At 34.0% G+C, this 25,337-nt stretch overlaps 1 protein-coding gene across 1 annotated transcript in view; it reads right to left on the bottom strand.

The window, feature by feature from the left end:
- Positions 1-25,337, bottom strand: part of IRAG1 (inositol 1,4,5-triphosphate receptor associated 1) — a 1,344,613-nt gene that overhangs the window by 386,948 nt on the left and 932,328 nt on the right. The window contains exons 11-12 of the mRNA XM_044059494.1: positions 17,899-17,955; positions 16,878-17,456 (exon numbers count right to left, since the gene is read on the bottom strand). Of these exons, the coding sequence (XP_043915429.1) occupies positions 16,878-17,456; positions 17,899-17,955 (636 nt within the window). The remainder of the gene's footprint in view (positions 1-16,877; positions 17,457-17,898; positions 17,956-25,337) is intronic.

Here is a 25,337-nt window from a genome sequence, read left to right on the forward strand (position 1 = left end):
CAAAACAAATAGACTTGTTACATATGGACCTGCAACAACAGAAGATCCAGATGACAGGCATAGAAGAAGCTGTGAATGACATGGAAAATAAAATACAAGAACAGGAAATCAACATTGAGTTTCTGCTGAAACAAAATACACATTTACAAACAAAGCTGGATGACCTGGAAAATAGATCTAGGCGCAATAACATTAGGATTTTTGGACTGCCAGAAAATATTGAAGGTAACAATATTACTTCTTTTTAACAACATGGCTCCCTAAAACTTTAGATTTACCAGAAGCATTCTCTTTTGGTATCGAAAGAGCACATAGATCTATAGCTAATACTAACTCTAACAAAAACTATCCTAGATCAGTTATAGTTAGATTTCTATCATCTTTTGATAAAGAGATGGTTCTTAAATCTGCTTGGGCTAAAGCTCCTGTTAAGTTTAATGAGACAACTGTGCGTTTTGACAATGACTATTCTTCCATGGTAATTGCTAAAAGAAAAGTTTTCTGCCACTAATAAGGGAGCTTAAAAAGCACAGTTTAAAACATACCTTCTGTTTCCTGCCAAGCTTAAAATCTTCCTTCCTGATGGTCCTAAGGTCTTCGATGATTTAGACTCTGCTTTACTGTTTGTCAAAGAAAAAGGATTTTGGATAAAATAGAAGAAATGGAATGGGCTAGTTCTTCATTAAAGAGATTGGCAACTGAAGCTTCCTGGAAGACTTCAGAGAAGAAGAAGAGACTAAAAACAAATGATTTGTTATATGTTTTTCTCTCTCATCATTTTAGTTCATTATTAATCTTTTGAATATAGTTCCTGCATTTCCAGAAAGCCACAAATATTTTGGAAAAGATTTAATCAAAGTTATTCTCTATGTGCAAAGAAATGTTTTGTTTCATAACCAGTCAAAATGCCTGAGGATTTAATGGCAGGCTGTGACTCGATTTGTTTTCTTTCTGAAAAAGTAAGGTTAGTAATTTGATACATTTTTTATCTTTACCTTTTTTTTTTCCTTCTTCTTTTATTATTTTCTTTGTTTAAACAATGACATTCTATTTAGATTATGTAGTGGGTAAAGGCTGGGGAGGGCAGGGAGAGAACAGTAATGAAAATATCATTAATAGAATAATAACATATTTATTTCTTGTAAAAGTTTATAAGTTCTTCAAATGCTATTTCTAATTATACTTTCTTGATTATACTGCTTATGCTTGTTTGTAAATAATCTGTCATGCTTTAACTAATAATAATCAGAACTAAATAAGAGTAAATAATATGTTTTATTTTTAACTCTATTAATATAAACAGTAAGTAACATTCCATTGTATATACTTCTTACAGCTTTCTCTTACATTTTTTATTTCTGCCTCACTCCCTTTTATTTTCTACTCTCTTTTCTTTTCTTTATTAATATATAGAAATGCTTTAGACTGTGTGGGCACAGTGAATAATAGGATTTGTATGAAAATTGAGTTGGGAGAAGAATGCTGAGTTTTATTGCTTGTTGGTAATTTTGAGTTTAATTTCACTTGCATAGAGGCTGTGATGATCTGTGGAATACATTGTGGAGGTTCTGTCATGTTTAGATGCATTTACACTGCTAAATGAATGTTTGTCACTAGTTTTAATAAGTTTCCGCCAAAATGTTAAGAGAGACAATCTGGGATGTGGGCTGTCTTATGCACAATGTCCTTGAGTTACCTCAGAATCTTCAAATCACAGAATTCTCACAGAGAAACTGAAAGCAGTTAGTATAAACATTGACAAGGTTATCACACTGACACACCACAGATTCAGGAAAAATACTCTGTTCATAAAATATGTCAGTTATAATGAGTTTAAATGATGTAGTTTCTTGTAGTAAGTAAATGTCTTATTTTAGAAGGCATAAAAATGAAACATTTATTTAAATGTCTTTGAAAATCTACTTAACAGTAGCATAATAATCTGTGTTAAAAATTTGTGTTCCAAACATATACTTTACTATATCTCATTTAATTCATCTGATTGACAAACATAAATAATCTTATAACTCTATTCTGGAAGAAATGTCATGTGATATATTTTAAAGCAGTAGGTTAGCATGATTGTAAAATCTGGTTACCAATATGTGTTTGCTGTGCATTATTTTGTATAAAGCAGACAGATTTATTCTAGGGACAGCAAGTAGGATAGTGCTCTACTAACACACAACTCAGTGAGATCAGATATATATATATATATATATATATATATGTGTGTGTGTGTGTGTGTGTGTGTGTGTGTGTGTGTGTGTGTGTGTGTGTGTGTGAGTGTGATGGCTTTTTTTCTGAGAATCTGCATAACTATCCAATATGATTTATAATAATTTCTATGAATACAATATTTTACTCTATTGACAAAATGAATGTTTGCCACAAGTTTTAATAAGTTTCCCGCCAAAATGTTAAGGGAGACAATCTGGGATGTGGGCTGTCTCATGCATAGTGTCCGTGAGTTTCCTCAGAAGCTTCACTCACAGAATTTTCACAAAGAAACTGAAAGCAGTTAGTATAAACATTGACAAGGTTATCACACTGACACACCACAGATTCAGGAAAAATACTCTATTCATAAAATATGTCAGTTATGATGAGTTTGGATGATGTAGTTTCTTGTAGCAAGTAAATATCTTATTTTAGAAGGCATAGAAAATGAAACATTTATTTAAATGTTTTTGAAAATCTACTTAACAGTAGCATAATAATCTGTGTTAAAAACTTGTGTCCCAAACATATACTTTACTATAACTCATTTAATTCATCTGATTGGCAAGCATAAATAATCGTATAACTCTATTCTGGAAGAAATGTCATGTGATATATTTTAAAGCAGTAGGTTAGCATGATTGTAAAATCTGGTTACTAATATGTGTTTGCTGTGCATTATTTTGTATAAAGCAGACAGATTTATTCTAGGGACAGCAAGTAGGATAGTGCTCTACTAACACACAACTCAGTGAGATCAGATATATATATATATATATATATATATGTGTGTGTGTGTGTGTGTGTGTATCTATGTATATATGTGTATGTGTATATGTATATGTATGTGTGTGTGTGTGTGTGTGTGTGTGTGTGTGTGTGTGTGTGTGTGTGTGTATATGTATGTGTGTGTGTCTGTGTTTATGTGTGTGATGGCTTTTTTTTTTTTTTTTTTTTTTTTTTTTTTTAGGTAATAACGCAGGTGTTTCTGAGAATCTGCATAACTATGCAATATGATTTATAATAATTTTTATGAATACAATATTTTACTCTATTGACAATAATGAGTTTAAGTAAATGCTCATATACAAACAATTCAAGATTTTTTTGGAAGCTGTTGATAGAATTCACATGACAGAAAATAGATGCATCTTAATGCATGTAATGTCTGAATCATATTAGCCAAAGTTTTTGATTTAAATGAATGTTAGAACATAATTTTCTCTCCTCTTGATTTCTAACATTAAGATTATTTGAATGCTATTAGAATTCAAGTGTTATATATTACATAGATCTATATAATAGTATGAACAGTTTTTTAAAAAAAAAAAAAAAAAAAAAAAGTTTATTTTAGTTTATATGATGCTGTTTTACCAAATGTGTAGTTTTGTCTTGATAGATAATTGAATTGAAAACTGTTAACCTCAGTTAAATATAACTAGTATTAAATTGATAAGGTGGTAGCTGAGGTACTGCTGCTTAGGGTAGGGGGTTAACTTGAGTAGTAAATACTGCTCTAAGTTGGAGTTTTCAACTCCAGGCGGGATGCAAGGTTTAATCCTTACATTATTTTCACTTGTTCATTGTTATATGTATATAGTTTTGACATCCACAATATATTTTGTACACTCATTGTCACTACAAACAAAATTGAATCCTATACAAAATCCCATAAGAGATTTAATAAATACAGCTATATTTAAAGGTACACCTAAAAGAGGAGATGTAACATTATTTATCTTGTTATTTTTATTTCGATCATAAGATTCTTGAGTTTTAAAAATGCCAAATGACATCTTTAAAAGGAATTTCTTTAAACATTAATGGATTGAATAATCCGTGTAAAAGGGCAAGCCTAATAAGATACATTAATCTACACAAGGCCAATCTAGTCTTCCTGCAAGAAACCCATCTCTTGAAAAAAAGATATTGATAAACTAGCCACTAATAAGTATGCAGTATTGGTTAGTTCAGAGCACACTCAGAAAAAGAGGAGTGGCTATTTTATGGAATAAAAGTATGCCCATTCCTAAAACCATTAAGTCTTATCAGGATGACAAAGGAATGTTTTGTATGGTTACAATACAAATTAATGGGAAGACTTACACTTTAATTAATGTATACTGGATACCTGGAATTGGTATTAATACAGTGAAACATCATATTGATAAGATCATATCATTCTCTATAGGGGATATTATTTTAGCTGGTGATTTTAATTGTATACTACATGAAAGTGATACTACCACTATAAAGAAAAGAAGAATTACATCTAATGCAAAACATTTAAATGATTTTGCTAATTCTTATCATTTGAATGATATTAATAATCAGATAGAGTCAAAATCATTACCATACACCTTTTTTTCTAACAGATACAAAACTTATTCAAAAATAGATAGGGTCTTTATTTCTAACCAGATGGTAACAGATTTAATTAATTCCAAAATCCTTTTGTGTCCTATATCTGATCATAACTCAATTGTTTTTGAATTCATGATAAAAAATACTCATAATGTTCAGATCAAAAGGATACCAGCATACTTAACTCAGCTAAAAGACTATAAAGAATATATACTTTCAGAAGTACAACATTTTCTAGACATAAATAATACTCCTGAAGTCTCCATTGTCTATGTTTGGGATGCCTTAAAATCATATCTATATGGACAAAGTATCAGATGGTATAATAACAAAAGGAAATCTTGGGATAAGGAATTGTTAGATATTCAAAGTAAACTAGACTCTTATAAACATAATAATAAAGAAAATATTATGGACAAGAAAGTTATTGAAGAAATAAACAAACTAAATGAGAAATACAAAGAAATTTTAACTCATAAAGTTAAAATAACTTTAGAGAAATACAAGTTTTTGTCTTATTCAATAAGCCCCAGATACTTACATAGACTTAAAAATAAAACAAAAGATTGAATAAACAAAACCATATCAAAGAAATCTTTTCTCTAAGGAAAAAGAAGAATGTTTCTAGTATACCAGAAATACTGGATGAATTTAGAAATCACTTTCACAAGATTAACCATAACAACATTAACATGGAACCTAAAGATAAAATAAAGGAGTTTATAACCACAAACATGAATAAAAAGCTTAATAAACAACAGATTAAACTATTGGACAAGAGTATTTCATATACAGAAGTTATTACACAAATAAATAAGCTTAAATCAAACAAAGCACCGGTAATGATGGTATTATACCAGAGATATATAAAATCCTTTCTAAAACTACATATTCATTAATACATAAGGTTTTTATTCTGGCCCAAACTGAGTTAATAACCCCCATCTTGGCAATATACATTTATTTCACCAATTTTAAAACCTAATAAAGATCCAACTAGATGTTCTTCATATCGACCCATCTCATTACTTAATGTTGATTATAAAATGTTTATGAGTATTTTTGCTGATAGATTGAAGACAATTATCCCCGGCATTATAGACATAGATCAGACGGGCTTCATTGTAAATAGAAATACTTTTGATAATATAAGAAGAACTTTAACATTAATTGATTTTGCAAATAGGAAAAAGAAAGATTTAACACTTATTAGTCTTGATATAGGTTCAGCATTTGATTCAGTAAGTTGGGACTATCTGTTTACCTTACTGAAGTGCACAAATTTCTCTGATGCATTTGTAAATTTAATTCAGCATTTATACAAAGGAACGCTGGCTTATATTAAGGTAGGAACATGTTTCACAAAAAATACCCATTCTTAAAGGTACAAAGCAAGGATGTCCACTTTCTCCACTATTATTCACTTTAGTAATGGAGCCTTGGGCTAATTTGATTAGAAACAGTACTGACATAGAGGGTTTTGAAATAGAAGAAAATACAACATCAAAAATTCAACTTTTTGCAGATGATGTTCTAATTACATCAGCAGGATCTAATTCTTCTATGCAGTCTTTATTTGATAAAATGATGAATTTTAAAAGTATTTCTGGTTTAATATTCAATGAAGAAAAAACTAAAATACTACCTATATATACACGAAAAAATACTCTCATTAGTGATTTTACTAAATATGTACCCAACTCAGGTCAGATAACTTATTTAGGTATAATACTATCTAAAGATATTAAATCTATTATATATAATAACTATAATACCTGTTTTCTTAATATACAAAATCTTTTTAATACCTGGAATAATATGTTTTTACTATGGAGGAGAGACTTACAATTATTAAAATGATAATATTCCCCAAGATTTTATACTTAATACAATCAATAATACTTTCACCTACAAAAATAACTATCAAGAAACTGAATACACTAATGTTAAATTTCTTATGGGCACCTAATAGACCTAGGATTGCATTAAAGAAACATACTAATATCTGGTCTCAAGGGGTATTTCTTTTCCAGACTTTAATTTATATATTATCTCTTCTATTATAAAAGTTATTACTTTATTAATAGATCGGTCATATGTCATAAAATTGAAAGATTATTGGGAGCTAATTAGTATGCACTTCATGAAAATCTCCTTAACACATAAAAATATGATTATAAATAACTCCATGTTGTGGTTGCTAAAGGAATTTTGTACTTCACCTATTACACCTAAACATATGGTCTGTTACCCATTAAATATTATTATTAGTTATCGTAACTTTATATTCATGCACCCTAAGTATAGGGAATGGAATTTTATTGTATTCCTATAATTTATACTCAGGGTATGCTTATGTCATCTACTTCTGAAGGAGCTCATTTAGCTATAGATAATAATCTAAAGTACTGGTATCAGCTGATATCTGATAATAAAGTTAAAAATCTAGATTTCTTAAAACAAGAATTTGATCTAAGAGAAACTTGCTGGTTAGAGGTTCAGATCTTTAGACAACATCTCATTGATAGAATAGATCTAATGTCTATAACAGTTAAAGAATCTATTCCAAAACTGATTGATTACTTGATAATAAATTTACAGCATAAAGTTTATGATAAAGGTAAACTTTCATATATACATAAAATTATCAGACAAGAAACTTTTTACAATGTAGATTCATACTGGAATTATTTCACCTCTATTAATGGGGACCCACCAACTCAACAAGATAAATAATATATATTGGAATCTGCTTATAGAACTACATCTTCCATTGTCTGGAGACTTTATACATGGAAATTTTTACATAGATCTTTTTATACACCTTTGATGATGAATAAAATTAATAATAAAGATAATCTATGTAAGAGATGTAATGTAGAAATTAATGCTGACTGGGCTCATATGTTTTATGACTGTATGAAGTTGAAAGAATACTGGAAGTCAATTAATGAATTTTTGCAGGCTCTTTTACAGATAATTTCATTATTTCTAAGTCTCTTATATTATTCAACACACCTGTACCTCAATGTGTTAAAAGATTAAGCTTCCCTTGTTATGGTCTATCCTAGCAGTGGCTAGGAAAATAATAACTAGAAATTGGATTTCAGATACACCTCCTTCGTTCAATGAATTTAAAAATGTTATGAATATAATGTGTCATATGGAAATAAGCACAATTAGAATGAGAACAACTAGAAAAACATCACATTTTATTGTATGGGATAATTTACAAAATTTGTTAAAAAAATTCTAATTTCAATAGCACAGTATTTTAGTTTAATTAATTGATCTGATTGTAGTGGATGTCTTTGTAAATACTTTAGTTGTTTTGTTGAATATTATAATAATACCTATTTTTAATTATTTGTATAAAATTGTTATGATATTTCTCTTATATGTTAAAACAATAAATTTGTTTTAAAAAAAAAACTGTAGGTTGTCTGTACAGGATCAGAGTGTCTACCTACTTTTGAGTGCAGGGTGCAAATGTCTTCAGATTATCTACTTCTAAGTATAGGGTGTAAATTTGTCAGCATCTTCAGATTGCCTACTTTTGAGTACAGGGTGTAAACTTGTTGGTGTCTTCACATTCCCTCCTTCTGAGTGCAGGGTGTAAACCTGTCAGTGTCTTCAGATTACCTACTTTTGACTGTAGGGTGTACATTTCTCAATGTCTTCAGATTACCTACTTCTAAGTGCAGGGTGTGAACTTGTCAGTGTCTTCAGACTTGCTAAACTGTTTTATGCTTACATAATACTACTGACTGGGTAAATTAAACAGGTTAGAAAATGTCTACTACAAGAATACTATAGGTCTGAGCCTGGTACATCTCTAATGATAACACTTCATAATTCCTTCTTCAAGCAACTCTGTGAAATGCATGCTACACATTGACTGTCCTTTTGAAAGTGTTACACACCTTCCATAAATCTTAGATCCTCAGAAAGTCAATTAATACAAGACCCTAAATTCTCTGTGTGTGGCCCATTACTCTGTAACCACATTGTCAGTGTATGGAACCATCTATCTAAAGAAATGAGGAGCATTAAACTGAAAATGCTCTAATGGTCATGTATGGATTTAAAATAAATTATATGGCATACACCAACTACTACAAGTGGTAACTTAGTGTAATGAAAAGGATTAACTGAAATAATCAGTGTAACATAATGAATGTTATTTCAGATTATTTATAAAACAGCATATTTTATAACCACAAAAAGGAATATAGTATATGAGACTTGTATCTTTAAATACACATAACTATCTAAAGGCCATTGCATGTCAAGAGTGTTATCATCTCACAGTTTTGAAATCGAAGAATATTCATTTACATGAACGGACAGGAAACTGAAAAGAAAATTATCTAGAACATAGTCAATGAAAACTCCTCCAAGGAGCTGATAACATGCAAAATGTGTTGTTCCTTCAACATTCTGATGGCTGACAAATGTTACACAGGGGATCTCAGGGAATGCCCTAGAAAACTTAATTAGGAATACCTGAAGGCCAGTGGGCCACAGGACAGAAAGCACCACAAACCCATAGTTGGAAGATCATGCCAGAGAAATCAGTTTCTGGAACTTTTTGATTTGGAATTAAAACAGTAATAAAGTAATAAACCTCGTGGGCATTCCATACTTTGATGTTAGTAAGGCATTAGAGAATTTGTCATACATTTGGTAAATAAGTAAATAACCTATTTCTTAAAAGGCTTTATAGTGCCACAATAGATAAATATTTGACTAGCATTTGAAGATGAGACAAGTAACAATTATACAATGAAAAAAGGAAACTGAACAATTATATTGTTTTATTACCTGTGTACCATGTGTGTGTTCTATGGACAGATAATATTTATCGAAACACCAACTACATTACAAATAAATTAAGAGTCCAGATATACACTGATAACTGTCATTTGCTTTCCAAGCTAAACTTGAACTTTCAACCCCCTACATTTATCTGAGTCTTTAGATCTCAGCCCACTCCCACCCCCTTCTCACTTTAAAACTACACACAGTCAGTAAAACACTACCTTTTAACCCATCAAATCATTACATAAATCTCAGTATCAACCATTCTGCAAAACACTGTCACTTCTAAGCCATGTACATATTAAACAAGATAAGCACAACCTGTCCTCAGGACAGTGATATGCTGGTCCAGGATTCTCATTTCCAGCTGTCAAACAAAACAGAAATGCAGCTTTCTAAGTCAAACAACAATCTCGCCAGACCACTAATAGCATTTTATGTCTCCCAGCTAACAAATACCTCTTTTTTAAAACAACTGAGTGATGCCCACACTAGTAATAGAAACAGAACAAGCTTGAAAGACAGATATGAGTTCCAAAGGATTCCTGCACAATGGAATAGGCTCCCCATCCATGTAAAACAGAGTTCAGTCTTAACCCTTTTCAAACAAAAACTTGACAACTGGATGGAAAATCATAAATTTACCACTGGTCTGGCCCCCATGTTCCTTATAGATAGAAGTCATTAATAAGAAAAGTATTATCCTACCTAACTCCTCCTTCAGATCTTTAGTTACATCCCTACTAACATGCCCCCCCCCCCCATATAGATGCTCATAATATTTGGGAAGCAAATGGAAGTGGACACACAGAAGATAATGCAAGAATTGCAACAAAAATGCCTTACCCGTGCATAAGCCTTTATGGATAAACCCTATCAAAAAATGTATTGGGGTTTTCATGACATTCCTCTTGATAGGATACTGACCAACCCTGAATCAACTAGACCTGAAAAATTGTTATTTTATATCACTGGTTTTACTGTGCTGGGTGCATGCTGTTATAATGCAAATAAACATTAATGCTAATATTTTGCCTAAAAAAATTGTAAGCAACCTTTTTACGTGTTGCTGTGTACATATTTAAATGTTTACCTTTTTTAATCTCTGCACTGAAAGTTAACTTGTAAAACTGTGCAGCAAAATTCAAATATGCAATGAATTATCGAAGCATATGCTCTGTATCTCTCCAAATAACAAATATCTCATCAATACATTCCCAGTTAGCAATGACACTTTTCCTGTTTTGCCATCTTTGTACTTGTTCTTTTTTCAAACATTGATAGAAAATGTTTACACAACCTTTGATCTGCCTCCAAATCTTGGCTGTGAACACAGTAAGTTGTTCTGTAATACAGTTTTCAATACTTCACACAGAGCATATAAGGCTGACTCTAACAACACAGGCAGATTGTTAAATGAGGCCTAAACAAATCCATCTGCACATTGTGTAGCATGACATTATTCAGTAATGACAAACAAACCAGTGTCAAAAACTTGAACATATTTAATACAACTATTAAAGTTAACTGAAACCTTGATATAAATGGGATATTTTTGTACTGCTTTTGACCATGAATTAAAGTTTACTTTTAGAATTAACATTAAATAATTTAGATATTTTGATATAATTTTATATAATGGCACACAAACAAGCTACTTACAAAAAAAAATCTGCAGGAAAATGTTAACAATAAAGTCTATAGCAACACTTGCCCCCAACATACTAAGAACATGTTGTAAAATGACAGCTCAGATTATAATAGCCCTGTCACACAAAAGACGTAGCTAGTACCAGGATATTTTAAATGCAATTCCTTCAATATTGTCTGGATGACTTGTACCATTTGTTTTCATTTTTATGTTAATAGGACTATAAGAAATTGTATAACCACATGTGTGTGTATCATCATGCTATCAAAAAGGCAACTCAATAATTTCTTATTTAAATAGTCATAAGCAAATACAGGTTTTAAATAAAGAACTATTTGTGTCTGTGACTCGGTTGCTATAGATACCAAAGAGCTGATTTGGAAATGTTATTTAACTTAAAAGAGTGCAAATGGAAGACTATACTTAACGTACATGTCTCGCCTGGACTATATGAAATACTGACATTTTAAGGAGTTAAAAAGACCCCCTTCCTCACTGCTGAGTCTAAGCTCTGCAGTCCTCTGTTTTTTACAGAACTATTTATATGATTTATAGATGTTTAATCCTGGATTTGTAATGCCATTTCATTCATATTTTAAAGCATCATTGTAAATTTTGCTTACAGGTCTAAGTGAATATTTCAATTTTGATTGCATTTCAAACTAATTATGATGTCACTATATCATTTAATTAGTCTTTCACTGCCAATTTGCTCCAGTCTGAAGAAGTCTTGAGTTGGACCAAAACACTGTTCTTTGTACTATTTTTAATGGTTATGTATACTTTTTATGGTACATTTATAATGTGTTCATTAAGGTTTACATCTCTCTCTGCAGCAAACAGCATTTATGTAATCTTTTTCACATTTTTAGTTAATGATACTAGTTCTCAGTTAGTTATTGTCTACATCTTTATAGTTAACTCATAAATTTATATTAAAATATTCAAGCAAAACTGGGTCTTTGTGATAACTGTTGAATAGGTTCAATGGAATTTAATGAGCTATAAATCTATGAGGACCTTAAGAAGCCCAAACTTATATTCCCACAATAGTTTTTAGTCATTATATATTTTTTGTATAAATAACCTAATTACTGGTAGAACAAATATATGTTGAGACATTTACTTGTAGCTCCTTTCCATGAGGGGCAGGGGTGCTAAACACATAATGAATTTGTGGTTACCCATCCATCTGTCCAAATTACATTTAAACAGAGTAAGAGACTTACTTTTGTATAAACTTTCACAATACTTTTATTATAATACTTCTCTTTGGTTTTTTTAGAGTAACTTTGTACTTCTTGAAACATTTTTCTCTCAGCTGGAAGTATAAATGCTTACATAGTTATAATCCTAAATCTGATTCCTCTTTATTAATATCCACTGCAAATGCCCAACAAGGTCTAAGCACTACTGTATCTAAGATGTTTATAGTAGAACATGCAAAAATACACAGTAATGCAGGAGCAGTCCTCAGATCTGGAGGAACTTAATGCTATCCTTCTCCAAACTACTTCAAAATATGCATCGCCCATTTTGTTATTAAATCTAATATCTACCCGCAATATTGCCATAAGATATCTTAACACCTCCAATCTTCACAATGAATGTTTTATACTATATAATTTTAAATAGATAATGTTAAAGGTAATAATTCTATATCTACAGCGTCTTTAACAATTTCTACCTGATGAGTGTATTTTTATTGTTACATTATTATCTATAGTATCAGTGTCTTTTTTAAAAAATATTTCCCCACTCTCAATTTAATTTTCAGATCCCGCATATTCTTCTCTATTTGAGTTTCATCAATAGCAACAATTTCAGGGCAAATTAAAGTCATTGTTTCATTACTTATTAAACCAACATTTTGTTCTTGAGCTTCAGCTCCCTGATTTATCATTTATTTATTTATTTATTTTACATTTGTTGACCGGGATAGTCCAACTGGATATATGTCCATTTTCAGTGGCGGCCTGGGGAGAAAAGCTTCACATACCAAAAAAGAGACAGTACATACATCACTGGGTGATAAACTCAGGCAGACATGTTTAGAAAAATATAGACAAAGAATACAGGCAGATATCAATATACACAATGTACAGACTTACATCTGATTGGCAGAGACGTATCAGAAAATGTGAACATAGAATACAATCAGATCTCATAATTCACAACGCTTAGACATTCAAATGCTGTGAGGCATAGACACTTGGCTAAACAGCAGGTTGGGTAGCAAGACATGCATTAGTGAATATGTTAATCAGGTTTAGAACACGAGCACAGCCAATGAGATGTGAGGTATTTTTTGAGTTCTCTTTTAAATAGGAGTAGTGAGGTTTCCTTGGCAAAGGTAGTAGGGAGTAGATTCCAGATTTTACTATCACATTTTTGTCACAATCAAACAAGAAACATTAGCTAGTACTGCATTTGGAACAAAGCATGCAACAATTATTTTAGGATTCCTTTTTTGCCCACACTTTTCATAATATCCTCTATCACATTCACTTATGAAATGTTCTGTATCCTTGTGAAAATATTAGGCCCTTGGATGGCCAATATAACCTTAGTACCCATTAAATGCATGCAAAATAATTCTTTATTTAAGTGACATAACTTATTGTTCTAAATGTTAAAAAAAATCAGTGTTTCCTATCACTCAGTCTAGATATCTTCAAAAATCTCTAGATTTTCTTACAGCATTTAATTTTGTGTTTTTTTATTCATAAAATTGTATATATGAATGAATAAAAATATCACCTCTAAACTGAAGAAGTATTTTTATGTCTAATTTGCAAACTTAAGTCATATACTTAATTATCTTTCCACAAACTTTTTTGTTGTTTCTTTACAAAAGGGGTTACAAACTGTGCAGCGATGTCTATATCTTGAAACTGGGTCTATATTACTTCATTCAACATTCATTTCCACCTATTAATCTGCACCTTCACATCAAACATCCATTTATTGAATGTTAAAATCAGCAAATGTTTTTTATAGGGAAGGGAGTTAGTTGGCCTTCATTAGAAATTTTCCCTTTTCCCCGCTGTAATGTGATCTCGGAGTTACTATATATAAGTAAAGGGGGTGGGGGGGTAGCTCCCCACCTTGATGGATTTGAAATAATGTCATGTGTGTGACGTTCACTGTGGTGGACAAATAATTCCCTTCCCTGTAAAAAACATTTGCTGATTTTAACATTCAGTGAATGTTATCAACATCTTTTCTAATATGAGTGTCTCCATTTTCTTATAGGTTCACAGGTAAATGCTAGGCAATCAGTCTGCAGACTATTACATGACTAGCCAATAACTAGTCAGTGGCCACAAGTGAGAATCAAACCTTGTACTTCGTGTTTGTGAGGTAAACACTTTAATTATTAGGTCAACACCCAACCCCCCCCCCCCTCAGAAATTGCCCATTTCCCCAGATAACACAACAGTAGCTCCTCTATGTTATTAGCCTGAAAATCCTACTCACAGTGCAGAGGAGAGGAATTTCCTTGGTACCTTAGCCAAATCACCCCAGTGTATACGAACAGCACTTCAGGCTTCAGGCCAGAAGACTAGTAAGATCTACCTGATTAACTAAATAAAAAAAGTTTTAAAAAGGCAAGCATGTTCAGTGACCACATAATATCAAAATATGCTTTGACAAATCATACATTAATATTAAGAAGAATGAAATGGGCATTATCAGCCAGTCAAGAATATTAGCATGAATGAGCATAGGATTATAATCTTTATCACTGTTTATGTTGTGTCTTTCAGCTTTTTCCTGGTTAGGGGTCACCACAGTGGAACTCCGGTCCGCTAATGATTGGCAGCAGATTTTTACGTGCCGAGTTGCCACCGCTGACGCACAACCTTCAACAAAGGTATGCCCATTCACGCATGTCTCCACACAGAAGACGCTCTAGCTAAGAATCGAACAGGACAACATCTTACTGTGAGGCGACAATAAACACTGTAAAATATATAGTAATCAAAACCAGAGAAAAACGTTTCTTTTTCTTTTTCTCTACTATAGCAAAATGTCTTGTATGTATTAAGATGTAAAGCACAGACCAGAAAGAAATGATTTTTGATGTGAAAAGATAACTCACAGCAGTTTTTAATCTGCTTTACTAAAGGCAAAAGTTGTGAGTTGACTCCTGGATGTCTGTATGCCCTTTGCAGACATAAATCATGCTACATTTGCCTTACGGAGTTAAAGTTGGCAATGTGTGCCCAGCTGAAGTTATATACTTCCTATCCAGATCACCAGTATACGGGGAAATGAGATCAGATGACAGTTGTCTACTGTCACAGAAGTCGTAACTGCAGGGAACGGCAATTTATTTACTGACCGTCATAGCATAACAGAATACTTATATGAGCCAGTACCTCCACAATGAAGAGAAATATTGTTATTACAAAAAAATGGGGTGTAGCCCATCCAGACAAAGGTTTTGATGTACTAACATTTCAACCACCAGCTTTTCTGCTTGTACCTCTGGCATTTATATTTCTTGAAACAAAATGCAGTGCAACAGAACATGTTACATGAATCTGTGGTATAGCCATAGAGACCAAGGCCTCCATGCACTGGCAATAACTGTTTTTCTTTGAATATGGAATAAAAGTGCATGCTTTCAAAAACCCTTGATCCTGGTATAAATATCTCCTTTCCAGATGTGCACTGCTGGTTCACTATTGATTCAACTATTTTGCTTGCAAGTCATTTAAAACAAGCAGCTGACTCTACCTTCACTTCATTCCCCTTTAGGTCTCTGAATTTCTGAGTGTCACTCTATGTTTACCTTTATTCAGCCATTTTCTTCCAACCATTAGACTGTATTGTCCTGCAAATGAACTGCTGTTCACATATCGTGTAGCATTATTAAAGAATATTCATATATTCGCAGGCTCCTATGTAGTTACTTGGCATGGGGTTAAGTAGACCACTGAAGAACCTAGTCCAATTCCTCAGCTGTCCCACTATGTGATTTAAGTGACTTGCCCAGAGTCACACAGTAACAAATGGAAGCTAAGAGAATCAAACCAATGACTGCAACAGACAGCTTATCAGTTCATAGCCTTAATCCTCTATCATGTCACTCTACAAAATGAGGTCCAGTTAATGAACTGCAGTTCTTGTAGCATGAAACTTCATGTGCAAGAAGTGAAGCAAGCTTTTGCCCACTTTTGATATATATATATATATATATATATATATATATATATATATATATATATATATATATATTCATGCATTTATCCATTATTATGATTCCAGCTGCTCTATTAGGTTTCTACCATCTGCACTGTATACTGTATTTGTGTTGCTTTCTAATATACATACAACCCCGTTCTATGTGTCAGAATAAGCATCTCTGCATTTGCTTCCAGTGCCAAGTAATCTACTGCCACAACTAACTAAAACTAATTTTGTAATTCATTATATAATAAAAGGCATGACTGCCCATATTAAAAGGTGATGCAACAGAACTGGAGAAACAGAAATGTGCCTTGCTCAAAGTCACAGAGGAGAAATGCAGAGAATAAATGTTTCAAAGAAAAGGCTGATAGGTACAGCTCACATATAATTTAATATTCTTTGCTCAAGTTACATTGGTAAACTGTAATCATTTTGCTGATGCCTTTGATAACCACTGTCCTGCATATTAAACCATTTAATTCAGATAACACACAACTTCTATCTACAAGTCTAGTGATTATAATACAACTTCACTTTATTCATCTGGAATATTTGTTTTGCATATTTTGACCATTTGGTGGCTTACCTTGTTCTTTGTTGAAATAATAAAATGTGAACCTACCTCCCACAACTTTGTCAGTTTCTGCACTCTCTGTGGTTGCACTGGGAAGTCTTTATACCCTGTTGATTTGAATATCAAATTATTATCTTTTTCATTAAATGGAAGGTTGTCATAGATGAGACCCTGGGATACTGCAGTTGTCTGAAGTTTTCCGGGCCCCACACTGTCAAAGGACGCAGCTCGTACAAGAGGTGGTCTTGCTACGTTTCCCCTCAGTTCAGGTTTAAAAGTAGAACTAGTGTCAAAGTGAACTGGAGATGTTTTGGGGCTCAAGTCCACAGGACTGAAACACCCTTGTAGTTGATCTCCCATTGGTAAACTGCATTCATCTGCTGTCTTAAATGTTGCTGTCTGCTTGGATTCTCCTGTACACTTAACAGTATTAGTTTGAGAAACAGCACTGATTTCTGTCTTGCTTGTTTCAGAGAGATCAGAGGAAAATTTGCAGGGATCCATATTTTCTTTTTGTTCTGATAATCTTGTTTCTAAGTTTAAAAAAGCTGGCTGAAGAGTTGACATGGCTGGAGAAGAATTTCTATGATCATTGTTGCTCTGAGTAATTAGTTCTTTCCTGAGTTTCTGAAAAAAAAAATCGATTACATCATCATATTAGTTAAAGCATGCAGGAATATATTTCCCTATGTCTGTTTAGATATTTATTCCAAGCAGAAACATTTTTTTGGCCAAATACAACAGAATGAATAATGGCATATTTCTCATAGTCATCATGAAAAATGAAAACAGTTTAGCAATAAATAAAGGTACAATACAATGAATCAATAAAAATGACGACATAATGACATTTAAAAGAATTACAATACTGCTATGAGTGATGAAAAGTAAACATCATTGCCTGACAATCGAGAGATAAAGACTACTCAGAAAGAACAAAAAGCATAAACCCAGTTAAGATTTAACAAAAGACAATTCAAAAGTGAGAAAGAAGAAAAAAAAGAGGGATACAGAGTGCTCAGGTTAAAAAAATGAAAAAGTAAAACAGAAAAAGCAGATAATGACTTACTTCTACTTCAGTGTCGGAACTGCTCTTCTTATCTCTTGCAGCTGGCACTTCTAAATGCTTAACAATTAAAAATCAGAAAGAGTACATACATTTACTGGAAGCACCTCTAAAATGTATAAAATAGTGAGCAGACTAAACAAAACTTAAACCAAGCTATTATGAACTACAACTTTCATTTCCTTTAATTTCAAAGGTAGAATTTTATGGATTATGATGCACAACACCTTCAGAAGGTTTATGTAGACTCCCGATAAAGGGTGAGATAAAACATAATTGCAGTACACTGTACAGATAAATCTCTTTCTACACTTTTGACACTCTTGATGCATTGTTAAGATGGATTCCTATCACATAGTCAAGCTTGTACAAGTTCAAACCTTATATGGTTGAGACCATAACTTCGAACTTGTACAAGATCAAGCTTTGCAACTGAAATCTCTGTAAGGGGAGGTTTCCATTCTGTTGAATGAGGCGCAATCACAGAGTTGGTATATTTAAGTAGCGGGTGGTGTGGGAGGTGCAGCTCCCTCCATGTGGGGGGTGCAGGGGGGCTTACAACAGTTTATTTTGTTTTTCCTTCTTCTTTTTTTTTTTTTTTATTTATAGTCAAAGTTTTGTATCTTTGAATGGAATGGTTTGTACATTTTGTATTCAAAGTTATAAAACTTTGACTGTATGATATAGACCCGTTAAGACACATCTACAGTCTTGGCATATCATTACATATCAGTGGGAGTTTATGTATCCTCTGATGTTTCATCAAAGTTACTAAACTTCTCCTAAACTCATCGGTCTTCTGATACTTGCTAAAAAGTAAAGCAAAAGTTTGCACACTGCAAAAACAGCAGATAGTGATACTCCCTGAATTCCTTATCCCACATAGACAATCCTGTAAATCCATATTAACACTTATATTAGTAGAAAGGAACAAAATAAAATAAGTATCTGAAATATAGGCTATTTCCATTTTACTACAGTATAAGAATAGCTTTAAAAAATTACACACACAAAATCCAAGTGTAAGGTCCAAAAATAAAAAAAAACCTAAAACAAAATACAAAAAAAATAAATAAATAAAAACAACACTTCTAACTTACATCAGACCTCCATATATACATAATTCATAATCCAGTCATTTCAGAATAATAAATAATTAAAATAAAATAAGAGAAAGCTATTGGGAAATACTACACTAACTTAACAATAAGAGAAACAAATGGATAAATGGAATACACAATATGGTTAGCTTGAAACATGAAATACCTTGCACTGCAGAATTTGGAAATTGGTTCATGACTTGTGATTTCACTTGTCATCATAAAACTCATTCTGTAAGCTAGCAGTATAAATTATTTCATGTAAACACACAACAGAACACATATATGCGCATGCACACACACACACACACACACACACACACACACACGCACGCACGCACGCATGCACACACACGCACACATACACACACACAGCCTCAAGATGTGACTTATGGCAGAAAAGCAGTGGGCAAATTTTGTGCCTAAACTACTGAAAAAATAGATATATACAGATATAAACTACTGTGTGTGCAAACTTCCTGCTTCCCAATCCCAAGAGCATTTCTCAAGAGCTGAGCATGTGCTGCTAATTGGTAACTAGAATTGTTATAGTAACAAGTAGTAATGAACTAGGATTTAACTTTCAGACTATGTAAGATATTATACATTCCCCTTGTGCTACTTTGTGCTCAACCCTAATCCTAACACTGCCTGTAACCACACCCAACCCTTCACATTAGGGAAAATAAATAAATAAACACTCTTTCCCTAGCAGTACCACTAAACAAAACACATGTACAAGCCTCAGGCAAGCCAGTACTCAAGCATACCAAAACATTTTACCCCTTCCCTAGCCCTTATTCTAACCTTAATCTAAACACACACACACACATACACACACACACACACACACACACACACACACACACACACACACACACACACACACACTTAAATCCAATGCCAAAGTCTTCCTTATAAAGGAAAGATTTTTCATCAGTACCATTCTCATTTACCCAACATTTTATCTATATCTATTTATCTATATATCTATTTATATATATATATATATATATATATATATATATATATATATATATATATATATATATATTTATCTGTATATATGTATATATATATATATATATATATATATATATATATATATAGATGTATGTGGCAGTACCAGAATATCAGAACCTATATCTACCACAACTTCAACAGCAGTCCCCTTCTTTAACCACCAGCTCCCCACTCTGTTACAGCCTTATCTTTTACAACCCTCCATATCTGCCAAAGTCTACTTAACCACAGATATTCCTGTTTCTATACTCCTAAGCAGACATTTCCTTGTCTTTTCATCTTGCCTTTCTATATTCAAACTCCTGTACAAAAACAGCCATTAAAACTGCCAAAATATCACTATAACTTCAAGTAATCATAGCCATAGTTTTTATAAGACCTAACACTGACACATACCCTGTCCCCTGCCTTTCCTGACACATCATAAATGTATAAAGCCTCAGAAATAAAACAGAACAGTTCATCATCTTCTTCACACACCACAACCCAGTCATAATGGCTGATACTGAATTCTGAATTAAAAATGACAACTCTTCCATTCTCAAATTCTTTCCAGGGTACAACTATATGTTTGAAGCTAGACCAGGGAAACAGAAATGGTGGAGACACTCTGTTTGTTTAAAAATCCAGCCTTAAAGTCAACTACTATCAAGAGCAAATGCCACGTCAGACTCATCTACAAACTGCCTTTTAGTCAATATCTTCTTCACCAACAGCAAGACCCTTTAGCTAGGTGTTGTATGCTTCCCAGCTTACTCATCTTTGTCGAAATTCAAAAATATAATCTAGAACATAACCTCCTCCTCTAATAGTAAACAAGCTCTTGTTTCCAGGAGTCTTATAATCTCAATTTACTACCCTCCTCTAAAATGACAAATCAGAATTGCTAACCAAGTCATGTCTCAGTCAATGTGTTCAACATCCCTCTTACTTAAATCTGAAATCCTCACAACACTCTTTGTTTGACCTAGTAATAAAAAACAATGCTATCTCTTCCCTTCTATCACGGTACATCCTTCTACCTTCAGAGGCTGCTGTCCTATAAGCTACTGCCTGAAAAATCTACCTCATGGAGTGCCTCTTAAACCAATCTAGTTTAGAGTGAAGTCACACTCACATCAATAGAATTAAATATTGCCTCTCCAGTCTTAACTTTCAACAATACTAAACTAGACTGATCTAATAAAAATTAATAAAAAGTCAAGACTCATTTTCCTTTAATGACAACACCATACCAGTCCAGTAATAATCATTGCTTAGCATATGAGCTCAAAGCATTTCTGAAATTCTGAGATGAAGCCTGATTTGCCTAGAGATTTGACTCAACTCCTAAGCAAAAAAAAAAAACTTTGCCAAACAAGCAATAAGATGACATAAATGCCAATTAGTTAAATCAAATTAAATGCTCTATTAAATAGCCCTAAACAGATCTAACAAGAAGTTAGTTGCTTACAAGATCACACCAATCTGTCTACAGCCACCACATCTTAACAGATCTCTCTAATCTCCCTACCACCATCACAGCTTAACAAATCACTTCAATCACCCTACTACCACCACAGCTTAACAGATCTCTCAAATGTCCCTTCTACTATCACAGCTTAACAGATCACTCTAAACTCTCTACTACTACCACAGTTTAATAAATCACTCAGTCATCAGTACTACTATCACAGCTTAAGAGATCAATCTAATCTCTTTACTACCGTCACAGTTTAAGAGAGCGCTCTAATCTCCTTACTACCATCACAGTTTAACAGATCACTCCAATCTCCCTGCTACCATCACAGTTTAACAGAACACTCTAATCTGTTTACTATCATCACAACTTAACAGTTCACTCTATTCTCTCTAATACCACAACTGCACAAATACAATTCATTCCTTTAGACTTCCAGCAATTTTTCTCTTCTACTGTCCATCAACAGCCACCCCCCAATACTCCAATGCCTGCACCTTGTACTTTGATATTTTACTATAAATGTATTACAATAAAAGACATAGAGCCAACCCTAGACAATATACCACTTGATAAAACATCTTGGTCAGACAGTCTGTATTCATGGTTTATTTATCACAGCAGAGATTTCTTAGCAGTGCCCCATTGACATATATGCACTCACTGCCTTTCACAACACAATATGCCAAATTCGAACAAGCAATGCCCCCAAACCACCACACTGTTGTCCAATTGACTTACATCCCACATTAGGCAAAATTCTTTAGAAAATTATTTGCTCCCAGCTTTCACAATAAATAGAACAACAGCACCTCCTTTCACAAAACATCATGGGATTAGTACTGGACATATCATCATCACAACACTATGGACTCTAATAGATAAAGGCATACTTACTGGTGTTGTCTTTGCAGATCTGACCTCAACATTTGACTATCTGGATTATGTCATCCTTTATAAACCATTTGCTTGTGACTGGTATTAGTTCTGACGCAACTTCCTGTTTCCAAAACTATCTCACTAACCATCATTTCCTGGTTAAATCTGTCTCCACTATATCACCTAAAGCCCTAAACCTCAAAGGAGACTTTCAAGGTTACATTACTGTATCCTTATTAGTCTCCATCTTTATTAACAAGCCCACCCAGTTATCATCCATACTTTCTTTTATTCTACAGTGATAACAAGGTAATATTCCACTCTAACTAGTCTGCCTCCTCCTTCAGCACAACTACATCTGCAGACAAACTTCCTGTCACTCAATCAGTGCAAAAACAAACAATAATATTTAATTACTCAAACATTTGGACTGTTTTTCTCTGAACTAACCATAAGCTCATTAAAGCTGCTAATACATTTCAAATTACAGAGCATACCAAATCACCCATATATACTATCCATTCCTTTAAGTGTCTTGAAATCCAGTTTGACCCCTCACTTAGGTTCATAGGTAGGTACTAGGCTATCTGCCCAAAGGTATTTATAAGCCTAGCCAGAATGTGTTGGCTTTCGCTGCCCCCTTAGATTAGTTCCCTGTGCCTCTGTCCAGCAGAGCCACTGAAGTGATCCCCGGGGTAAACTTCCTGTTTCCCATCCACTTGTCAACGTTTCTCTTGAAGAGTGTTAGTGAGGAGCTCTGCCTAATGTAGATTAGAATCTTGTTCCAGAGCATGGGAAGTCTCTGGGACAGGAATCTAGCCCTCCAGCACATCTTATTTATTGTTGTGGTGAGGTTTAGACACCTAGAGCATGTGGCTCGAGGGGATATGGCTTTCTTTAGGTGCAGCATGTCCAACAATTCTAGGTTGGACATGGCCTTGTATGTCAGGCAGAGATCAACTCTGAGTAGGCGGTATGCAACCGAGTACAGCTGGAGTTTCTTCAGTTGAGCTGCATAGAGCATCTGTTTGAAGCCATTGATCCTCTTGGTAAGGTACATCCCAAATGGGGCATTGTACTCTATGATGGGTCTGATGAGTGATGCATAGAGGGGTACAATGACCTCTTTTAATCTGGATGCAAACCTTTTGTGATTAGGTGGGCCACATAAAAGGATTTTCTAACCACTTTGGCAATTTGATTATCAAAGGAGAGATTACTATCTACTTGGGTCCCCAGATCCCTTATTTCATATTCCATGTTTAGGGGGCTACCACCTATGTGGTAATTTGTGGGTACTTTGTTTTTTCCAAAGGGGATGACTATGTACTTTTTGGCATTTAGCTTGAGGCCATGGTTTTGACACCAGGTATCTGTCTCAGTGAGAGTCAGTTATAGCCCCTAGTTTGCAGTAATCTGTGGACCTAGTCAGCCATAGTCCTCCTGTGCTTTCCTGTACCTCTGAGAAGTATATGCCGAACAGAAGGGGTCCTAGGACTGAGCCCTGGGGAATGCTACTTTTAACCAGTTTAGAATCAGACCTAGCTCCCACAACTCTTACCATGTGGGTTCTGTCCATGAGACAGTTGGCAACCTATCTTGTGATGTAGGGGTTTATGTTCAGGCTGGTGAGATTGTCTATAACACCAAAATGGGGAATGGTGTCAAAGGCCTTTGCAAGGTCTAGGTAGGCTGTGTGGACCACCTTTCCCTCATCTATAGCCTTGGTAACTGTCTCTAAGAAGTCCACCAGGTTTAGGAGGCATAATCTGCCCCTAACAAAGCCAAATTGGGTAGGCTCCAGTGTTTGGAGGTTCTCAATGTCTCTGTTAATGAGATACATGATGATGCACTCCATAGCCTTGCAGACCAAGCTAGTCAGGTTTATAGGGTGATAGTTCCCAGGGTCTGTTGTGGCTCCACCTTTGTGGAGCGGAATAACCGTTGCTGTGCGCCACTCTATGGGCATGTAGCCTGTGGAGAGGCTGAGTTTGAACAATGTGTTTAGGTGAGGGTTATTTCATCTTTGAGCTCATGTAGGATGCAGCTTGAGACACTGTCCGGTCCCATTGATGCTGTGTTTTTGGCTTTGAAGAGGGCTGTTTTAACCTGAGTGTCTGTGATTTCAGGGGCACTACATTCTTCTGGTATGGTTATGGGCGCTTTTGGGGGTGAGAGGGGGGTGAAGTTTGCACTGAACCTGTCTGCCAGGATGTTGGCAATATTGGTCTGTTCAGTGTATTTTGTGCCATTCTGCACTAACTCTGAGCAGATCTGGGAATTGACACTTAGATTCTTGACATATCTAAAGAATGCCTTGTGGTTATCTTTGGAGTCCTTGGCAATTTTTCTTTTGAAGCTAGCCTTGGATAATTTTATGACGGATCATAGTTTCTTGCTGATACTGATCAGGGATGTCTTCCCCTCTTAGGATTTTAGTCTTTTCTGTACTAGTTTCCTCCCTCTATTGTACAGCTTGTTTATGGCAGGGGTCCACCAGACTGGTTTCCTTTTCTTGGAGGAGTGAGTCTTGGTTTTGCTTGAGATAGCATGATCCATGCTTTCTTGTAGGTGCCCGTAGGGTGCATTAGAAAATGATTTTGCAGCTTGGGCAGTGTTATCCTTTAGCATGGGGGATTTGAAACTTTCCACCTCGGACTTAAGTAACGTGAAGTTTGCTTTTGAAAAGTTTTTCACTGTGGTTTCTTTGAGCGGGGGTGGGAGCGGAATGAGAATATCCAGAGTGATTAGTTTATGGTCACATCTAACCAGTGAGGGACTGACCTCCGGTGTGGAGCACCAGTCACCCATGTTGGTGATGACCAGTTCCAATATGCTGTCACTTCTGGTGGGAGTGTTGACCAGTTGATCCAGGGTGTTTGAGTTTATAAATTCTAGGAAATGTTGGACAAGGGAGTTAGCACTTGAGTAGTTCTCCCAGTTAATGTTTGGGTAATTGAAATCACCCAGTATCAGGGTGT

The sequence above is a fragment of the Protopterus annectens genome, chromosome 17.part0 (assembly GCF_019279795.1).
Source record: "Protopterus annectens isolate FY-2018-M chromosome 17.part0, PAN1.0, whole genome shotgun sequence".
In the NCBI taxonomy this organism is placed as follows: domain Eukaryota; kingdom Metazoa; phylum Chordata; order Ceratodontiformes; family Protopteridae; genus Protopterus; species Protopterus annectens.